The sequence below is a fragment of the Amaranthus tricolor genome, chromosome 3, assembly GCF_026212465.1.
Source record: "Amaranthus tricolor cultivar Red isolate AtriRed21 chromosome 3, ASM2621246v1, whole genome shotgun sequence".
In the NCBI taxonomy this organism is placed as follows: Eukaryota; Viridiplantae; Streptophyta; class Magnoliopsida; order Caryophyllales; family Amaranthaceae; genus Amaranthus; species Amaranthus tricolor.
This window is the reverse complement of record NC_080049.1, coordinates 30,983,453-30,993,079: the sequence shown is the minus strand read 5'-3', so window position 1 is coordinate 30,993,079 and position 9,627 is coordinate 30,983,453. Positions and strand designations below refer to the sequence as shown.

Here is a 9,627-nt window from a genome sequence, read left to right as displayed (position 1 = left end):
CTTATAAAAACCTATTTAAATTATATTCTCCTTCGTGTGATTCAACAAGGATAAAAACGTCATTAATATACCTCTTACTTTTAAGCTAGTGTAAAAAAAATCGACATTAGACGAACTCGAACTTGAGTCCCCATTTGAAACCTTCGGGGGCTTGTCTAAAATTTCATTAATTTGCTACCATCCCGAAACAAGGATAGCATGTCAAACTCCCTAATGAAAGATCTCTTACACAAATATAATGTAATATCAAATTAAACAGAAATCTGAAACAAACAAGACTCAAATAGACTGTAGTTTGTAAATTAAATTATGTAGTCTCAAATAGAAAGACCTATAAAACTTTTCAAATGATAATCATATCTGTACACAAGCAAAAATAAGAAGGGGATTAAACTACCCCTATACTAATTGGAATCTACACTACATAACATTTTTTCCTTTCCCCCCTCCCAATTTCTATTCCCTGTTCAAGAAAGAAGGAAATAATTACAAAAAAAATTCAGAAAACAAAACTAGACATAGTATATCATCCCAACCTCAATGAGACTTATGTGAGGAATATTGAGAGCTACTGACGGACCTCGGCAATTCTTCCTTAAAAAAGAATATCCAATATCGATAGCAAGCTTTTTCAAGAACGACGAGGATCTTCTAGCCTTGACATAGGAATGACCCATTATATACGCAACTCCGGCCTCCTTCGCCTCGATCAAGTCCAACAGCTCATCTCTTACATCTGAGTCCATAGCAGGACTTTGTGGCAACTGAAATCTGACACAGCGTCTCCTTATTTGCACACTCTCGTCTTCATAAACAGATCTTAAACTCTGAAGTGTCAGAGCCCTGCTACTTTGGGTAATTTCATTGATGTCGAGATCGTCATGCTCTGAAACGATTAAGCTTGAATTCAATTGAATGGTTCGGGTGCTTATCACAGCCATTCTACCTTCATACGAGGAACTGTCTGAACCGGTAAACTGAGGCTCAACGGCTTCCATCTGAATGAATTCTGCTACACTTTTGATAAGCAAGTCTTCAAACTCACCATCATCTCGTGGAATATCTTTGTACCCGTACCTAACTATACAACGATACATGCGATATGGTCTTGGACAGATGCGGCCGATGAGAAAACGTTCTTCTGGTGAAACAAATGGGACTGGTACTGACTTTACACAGACAAACACCAAGACTTTGTGAAAGGCAGGCAGATTAGTCACAAAATGAGAGAAGATAGCAGGAACTCCCACAGCCAGTTCAGAGTAGATCAGACCGATGCCCGGCACACGTACTATACCGAGACTGGGACCCAGGCCAAGAATCCATTTCAGTGCAACCTTGTTATGAAGGTCAAAATTGTACTTCTTGCGGGTTCCATAGTGCCAAACATACATTACAAGTACAATTACAAGAGACAACATAATGGGAACCCAGCCTCCTTGAGGTACTTTGATAAATGCGGAAGACAAATACACTCCCTCAATAAAACCAAAGAACAGGATAAATGGAATAGCAAGAGCACCTCTTTGCCACACAAAGGTAAATACGAGTGCCATGAGGCAAGTAGTTATCAGCATGACTGAGATACAAGCCAGCCCTGGAAAAATTAGTACTAGGAGTCAGTATGATCCACCCAAAATCTCAACAGTAACTAACAATGACTACAACAAAACATTCCATTACCCCAATGCCATTAAGTAGCTCCCACCTAGGGTGGGGTTTGGAAGGGTCGGATGGACAAGTCTACAACCTTATCTCTGTTAATGATAAAACTAAGATAGATGTTCTCGATTGACCTTGGTAGCAAACGTCATGTGCAACTTCACATAATATGACGTGCACAAGAATTGATGAAAAATTTCACTTTAGTCCATTATAATCTGAAACCAAAGAACTAAAAATCTTTGGCCCATAAAAATGATGAACATAAGTAACTAACATCATAAATGTCAGTCAACTTTTAAAAACACTCCCACCATGTTTAACTTTTAAAGTCCGATTCACCTTAAGGACGCTATCAATTGATAGATATATGAGGTTATAAATTATTGATAGAAAAGAGTTGCAATTGTTTAAATGAATTTTTATTTTATACTCTTTCTACTTGCTACTAAGAGCACAGAAGATGCAACAGAGTAGAGAAACCCAAACCACTAGACACCATAAGTCCTTCTCAGTTCTTTGACCTGATTCTAACAACATTGTATCAAAATTTTAGAACAATAAGATCAGATCAGAACCTGCAGCAAAGGTTAAACACATATAGACAAATGACGTCAATAAAAAGCGAGAAAACAAAATGAACTTACCATATGCATTTCCTATCATAGTGGTATCGCGAAAACCAATTGTTACTGCAAGTGTAAGAATCATGAGGATCCAGTTTATTTCTGGGATGTATATCTGGCCGTATATATGTTTTGAAGTATGGACAACTTTTACTCTTGGGAAGCATCCAAGAGATTGGCATTGTTTAACGATGGAGAATGTTGCAGTGATGACTGCCTGACTTCCAACAATTGCAGCAAGAGTCGCAATGATGAACACAGGCCAATATACCGGTTCTATGCGACAAAAAACAAAGCAAGGAAAAAATCTTATGAGCTGAAATTCAGCTGTTCTATCGAATAAAAGTAAATAGTTCTAATGGCAGTTTGAAAACTAACCAGGTATAGAGTCATAGAAACTGTGATCGATATGGGAGGTATTCTTAGACAAAAATGCAGCTTGGCCCAAGTACTGTACCACGAGGCAAGGATATATGACACACGCGAAAGCAAGCTGCAACAACAGATAGACTGGATAAGATCACATGATATGTAGAATAAAAAATGCAGAGGTAAGATGTAGCTCCACCATGACAGCTAAACATGAGAAAAGTTCAGATCCTAGACCAGCTATCTAATGATTAGCTTGTAATCTATCTTTGCCTCACAGAAACCACAATATCCAATGGTCTTAGACTGATGAAATGTCAACAGAAAGAGGATGCAACTTAACGAAATATGTCCAAATCGTACGGACATACCTTAATAGAAAAGGCTGTAAAGTGACCGATATCTGCAAACATAGCTTCTGTACCTGCAACAAGCCCCCAAAGTCATCGCTGTCATTGACGTGGATAGACTAAAAGACCAATCATGCACAAGCGAAAGCATTCTAGTTTTTGTATTCAGTTCTCTATCTTTACTCCATTTTTCTGTCAACTCGGCCTTAGGTACTCATTAGAGAAAATGTTACCAAAATTGTAAGATGAAAGGGGACACTAACAGTCAACTTAAGATAACACTAAAAATATGCTTAACTTCCGGGAAAAGACATCCAGTTGAATAACAAGCATACTGCAAAATACCGGCTGCATCACAACGACCGCAATATAGGCTGTGATAACCTCAAAACCATTCGCATTAACCGTAAAAGTGGTTTTGCGACAGTTAAAGCAACCACGTCCAGGATTGCACTGTGGTAACTATAGCCATCTGCTACCTCTAAAAGAATATGGTTATTTCAACCATCTCTATTTAAGAGACAATTTAAATGGAAACTTCAGGAATAACCATATCCGACTTCTATCCCTTCTTTCTAATGCCATCGCTCCTAAGTTTCAGGACCCTATACTAGTCCTCTGAAGTAGTTAAATCAAAATGCAAATAGCTTCTGTATGCTGCAAAGTGTAAATGCTAGAAATTCCATTACAATTAGGAAATTTAACAGTTTATATAAGCAATGATTTTGAGAACATGATGTGTGAACATTAAAATTCAGGAACCCTTTGACTTAAAAACTAGTTGATATTGTTCATAAACTGATGAGAAACATTTCTTCTTCGAAAGACAAACAGGTTTTAGAGTCTTCTTCAACCACTTCTTTCCTTTAACTTGTTTATCTTTTGCTCTTCACTTATGAGGCCAAGAGCAAATGACCTGCAAGGCTTTAAATCTTTCTGGAATGAACTTGTGTAGGTGTGTACCCAAACTTTTCTAGTGTGATCCCAAGTTAGCAAATTTTGAGTCCCCGATTCTAACAATATAATTTTTTAAATATTGTAATCAAATGAAGAGAACATGGCCTTATGACTCAGATAATGCTCCTTGAATAAGCTAAGTTAAGTAACGAAGAAATGATATTTGAAACAAATTAATAGGTTCAGTTTCCACAAGAAAGTGCCAAACAAGAATTTTAGAAAAAAGAAAGAAAATTTCAAAGCCCTAAATACCTGTAGTGCAAAGAAGTATTCCTCCCAGAGAAATCCATCCATCTTTCCCAGTTTCCTTGAAGTATTTGACAATATAATATGGAGAAAATGCATAGACTATTTTGGGGTTCCAATATATTACGTTGTATAGACCAACTCCAAAAATTGAGAACAGCCAAATACAGACAATTGGAGCAAACAAAAAAGCCACTTTGTGGGTACCACAATGTTGCAGTGCAAACAGGCCCACCAGTATGACAGAGGCAAGCAGCATGAGTTCACCTACAAGTATACATGTTCAAAATAAGGAAGAAGGATCAATCTCAACAACAAAAGTTTAACAAATAAATGATCAAGCGTTATATTCTTCAAATACTCCAATAAGAGCTGCATATATAAGGATTAAGAAATGATAGTGAACCAATCATTTAAAATTATAATTATATAATTTGACAAAAGAAGAGAGATGAGTGTAATGACTAACCCTCGTTCAGTTTCTTTTCAGCAACTTGAAGGCCTGAAACTGATGACACAACTGCAAAGGAAGAAAAAAAAAATAGCTTTTACTCCACTACATAGATTAAAATTCAGAATATTAGTTCCTTGAAGGATTCTTTTCACAACTGAGAAGAGAGGAGTGATTGGAAAGCAAAAGCCCAAAACTAACAAGTCAAGAAATATACATGTACAATTAGGAATAATATATTACAACTCCATGAAAACTAGATTGAATCTCAAGAAAGATGAAAATTATTAAAACCTTGATGGAGGAGTGTTTTCAAAGCTCCATCATAGGGGGCAACCATGTCATACTCTTCACTTTAGCTCAACTACCCATGTGGGAACTATCACAACCGGACATAGGTGCTCTGACTGTTTTGAGACCTCAATTTAGTTCAAAATATTGAGATTTATTCGTAAAATAATCAAGTCAAACACTTAAACACTTATCCAAATCAGCCATGGATACAAGAGTTTGGGCAACATAGTATGAGTGTCAAGGACCCAAGACTACAATAAAATTTCATCTGGATGAGAAAGTTAAAGTCGCTTCATTGCCAATTTGCACTGTAAAAAACTTCAATAACATAAAAAGGAGGTAATGGGATAGTCATGTTGTCGCAAAAAAAAAGATCATAATACTATAATAGAAACTATAATAGAAGTATGTTAAGAAATTTGAAGTTGAGTCCTTTTTTAAATGTACATTGCAAAAATGATTAATAAATGAATAATTTAGACGTCCATCTAATCTAATAACAAACATAGGAATCTAATAACAGCGAAAAAGAATTTTCCAGGCACCTGAAATAGCAGGAGTCAGCACACCATCACCAATGACCATCCCAGCACCAATCAACACAAAAACAAGTAAGGCTATGCGCAGCTTCTTGTGTTTATCAAGGAACCTCTTTAGGGGAGAGTTTATAGTTACTGGAGCTGAGGGGCCATATTTATAGGCAGAGAGCTCCTCATCCGCAGCTTGTTGATTTGGAAGTAAGCTGAACTTTGCATGTCTGCAAAGCAGGGAGTAAAGAGCAAATGTTCCACCTATAAAAACAAATATAAAGTAAACTCCAAAAAAGAGAATCGTGTAAATTAGATACAATATACGACAATTACAGGAGTAGCTAACCTTCCCCATTATCATCAGCACTTAATACAAAGAAGACATACTTGAGCAACGGAATCAGAGTTAAAGTCCAGAAAATTAAGGAAAATGCACCAAATACTGTTTCCTCATTGAGATGCATCTGTCGCCTCCCCTTAAATGTACTTGTATAGACATATAGTGGCGATGTACTCAAGTCCCCATAAACAACACCGACACTTTGGTATGCTAATAGCAGGGTCTTGGATAAATTTACCCATGAAAGCTGCATGAACATTTATCAACAAAAACACCCTTAGAATTCAATACAACACTAGAGTAAAAACATAATGATGCTTTCCACATTATTATTTTGGGTATTCCATAGAAAGAACACTTTCTTTCTTTAACAAAGCTAGTGACTTCAAAATTTCTACACTTATTTTAGATATTGGTGAGCTATAATCATTTACAAGAGAACTGAAGCTGAAATCAATAGGGATTACGTGAGCTTGATCTCTTCAACTTGCTAGGACTTGAAAGTTCAGTTGAGTACTATTAAATTTAGTTTAGTATCAATAAGTACAAATGTATAATACAACACTCATCATCATTTATTCTTTTAACATTTTGGTCAATAAAGTTCAAACAAGTTCAATAAGGACTTAGTACTCCTACTTATTTTTTCTCATCAACAACAATGTCAAAGCCTTAATTTCAATTCCCAACTATAAGATGGAGTTACATGGGCCAAAATAAATCAACATAAGAGATCGTTGCTAATAAAGAATGGGTTTTTCTATCCGATGCAACGAGTGCATAGGTTTAATTATTTTTTTTATCTCGCAACAAATCTACTCGAAATATATTATGTTAATCATCTCTATAAATTATTCATATCCATTTTTTTCCTTGATTTATTTTATTTTCATTCTTTTGTACGACATTATATCAAATACCACAATTAATCTTCTTTAATTTATTATGTTTGTCGTGAAAGGGGAAAATGAGATTGTTAAACCTATGCACCTAGTTCATAAGTTAGAAAACCACATAAAGAATATACTTATTTTTCACATATTCACCAATAAATTCCCGGACTGCCCTATGCTTAGCCTTTCACCAAAGAAACCATCCCGCAACTTATTCTCTGACATACTGCAAAAAGTTGTCACTATAATATATGCTTTTTATTCAAGAAATATCGAACAACAATACTCTAGAGCTCATTATTCTTAGCGTAGTTATTTTGACTCCTTGATTAATCTTAAGTACCCATGGCAGGTGCCTTACAATTTAACATGTTATATAGAGTCCCAGTCCAACACATCAAGTTTCACCCAAAATACACCAATAATTGTAAATTTGTAACCCTGCATATTCTACCAACAGAAAGTCAGCGACTCTCTTTTATAGCATAATAAAAAAATAGTTGAAGTAGTTCATAAAGTACAAACCTTGGGAGAGTTCAATATGTTCTCCTATAACTCATACTGAAATCTCTACATGGAGTATTGCTTACATGAATAGATTAGATTCTATGTCCAGAATAATGGAATTTTGAATGGAATAGTACTTGATAAGTGTTTCTTGTCTTAGGATCCTCATATTCTCTGTAAGTATATCAATAACAACATTTTTTCTTATTTTTCATTAGTGACTTAATAAGAAAAAAGTCATTGTCGTAAAATTTTATACATACAATTATAATTTGACTGTCTGGTCCTTTCTAACCTAAATAACTGGCCTCACCATTGCTTGTTCCTTGCCTATTTTTTTTAATTTACCCAAACATACTAAAAGGAGTGGACAAAGGATAGGAATATAAAAAAATTTACAGACTCCCTAATATAGAATCCTTAATTTTGAGAGTTAGGTTCATGTAACGGTCATTTATTGGAAGCATAACATAACCAATAACCCCTCCATAGTCCACACTAATGTATGTTCAGATTGAGGTCTAATGTCATCAGAGCATTCATCATCAATTGTTAAATACTCCTACCAAAGCAAATCAATCGTCGGAAAAGGGCCTACCCTGTCTATTAATCAACAAAAGATTTGTAAACAAAGCAGTAGAGTCGAGACAAGGAAAAACACTCTGTCACCATCATCATCTCAGCCAATTTTAGAATTTCACAAGTGAAAAAACCACAACTTAAGAAAAAACGACCATAATTCAAATTGACATAGGATGCAAAGACAGACATCAAACTGCAGATTGATCATAATCTAATTTTTTTAAATATGGATATTGTGTGGGCATTGAGACTCAAGAAGCCATGTTATGTTTCAAGGTCAAGATTGAAAAACAAGTATAAGATGATATGGAAGAGTTGTTTAGAATTCTATTATGAGAAAAACAAAAAATGCTTTTGAAATTCAATTAGATTCTTTTCAATCTTCTAGATTCCTATTAGAATATATTCATCTTAATCTAATTAGAGTTACTTTCTATACAGGGCCCTCATTACCCATCAAATTATTTGTACCGAAAACTACAAGATGTAGAAGCTCAGGGAGCCAAGATTATTTCATCCAAATTGGGAAAAGCTGAAGATCCAAGTTGGAAGCCCAGACACCAAATCCTCAAACACCTCACTCCTGATTATTTCTACTTCTCTATTGTATATCTTGCCTTTCATGAATGTTTTGAGTGAAGAATTTCATGATTTGATCATCAACTTATTTATGAAGGCCACCAAGGACGACGTAGCCCTAGTTGGATAAACCACGATAACTTTTTGTGTTCTTTAAAGCTTTCTTTATTTCCTTGCACATGTTTATTACCTCATATTTGCATTCTAGTATTCATTGTTCAACAAAAGTGCATTAATAGTGATCTCAGTTTTTTAAATCACTTCCACTACGTTGTTCCAAATCAAGTAACCATGATATTACCGTTTATATCAATGGTCTTTTAACATGAAAAACAACTATTGGAAATGAAACCAGTTCACGGACCAATTCAACATCAAATTCATCAAGAGAATTAAAAAACATTATTGTGATTCAGAACCACATTATATAGATAAATTGATCAACTCACATCGTATTGGATCAAAAACAGCATCACAAGAAGTCAATCCTGATTGAATTCAGGATCGAATTCTTCTAAATAGCACAAAAAAATAAAATTCTAATCTACCAATTCCAGTCTCACACTCTCACCAGTAAACTATTTCTACGGCACAGGACCTTTCAATTTCGCAACAAACGATGTTATCCACTAAAATTCAATCCAAAAAATCAATCCGAATTTGTTTAAAAATCAAAATTGAATGGTGTAACGTAAAGCAAGAAGAAGGAAGAACAACCTTAGATGAACTTCGAGAAGAAGAGATTCCAGGCTCCGGCTCCATTGTCTCGCTCTTCTTTCTCTCACCTTCAAGCAACTACCAAGTAGTGAAATTTTTAATGGACAAACTACAACCAAATAAATAAAGTAATGAACTTTTCTACGACTTTGGGTTGCTTGACTTGTCTCATAAACCATTATATATTTATATGAATTTTATAAAAACAGTACATTATATTATAAATTATAAAATAGTATTTAAATATATTATGCTTTAAATTTTTAATAGTATTGTGGAATTTTAGCCGTTAATTTTAATTATTTTAATAAATAAATTAATTACTAATTACTCTCAGTACCTTTTTATTATTTATTTTTTAATTTTTAAAATAAATTTTGAATCTTAATATCTCTAAAACATCATAAAAATGTGTAAAAAAAGATATGATAAAAACTATACATTAAAACGGATATAACAAGATTTCACATAAATGTATTTTATTTTTAATACTCCTTAAAATTTGTAAAATAGATAAATAAAAG

The 9,627-nt window shown here is 34.4% G+C and overlaps 1 protein-coding gene across 1 annotated transcript; it reads right to left on the bottom strand.

Annotated features, from left to right (window-relative positions):
- Window positions 1–264: 264 nt before the first annotated feature.
- Window positions 265–9,267, bottom strand: LOC130809174 (potassium transporter 4-like). The gene is made up of 9 exons (XM_057674835.1): window positions 9,104–9,267; window positions 5,832–6,072; window positions 5,501–5,746; window positions 4,680–4,730; window positions 4,217–4,477; window positions 3,029–3,081; window positions 2,667–2,781; window positions 2,310–2,564; window positions 265–1,597 (listed from the first exon to the last, which is right to left on the bottom strand). The coding sequence occupies exons 1-9, from the start codon at window positions 9,146–9,148 to the stop codon at window positions 513–515; spliced, it is 2,352 nt and encodes a 783-aa protein (XP_057530818.1). The 5' UTR covers window positions 9,149–9,267; the 3' UTR covers window positions 265–512.
- Between the last annotated feature and the right edge of the window lie 360 nt (window positions 9,268–9,627).

Bases quoted from the DNA above. Each gene is read 5' to 3' on its own strand.
- LOC130809174 (XM_057674835.1), bottom strand. From the start codon at position 9,148: ATGGAGCCGGAGCCTGGAATCTCTTCTTCTCGAAGTTCATCTAAG. The intron at 2,782-3,028 runs GTATGTCCGTAC...CTGTTGTTGCAG, and splicing joins TTACAGCCTTTTCTATTAAG to CTTGCTTTCGCGTGTGTCAT. The intron at 1,598-2,309 runs GTAAGTTCATTT...TAATTTTTCCAG, and splicing joins TATGATAGGAAATGCATATG to GGCTGGCTTGTATCTCAGTC.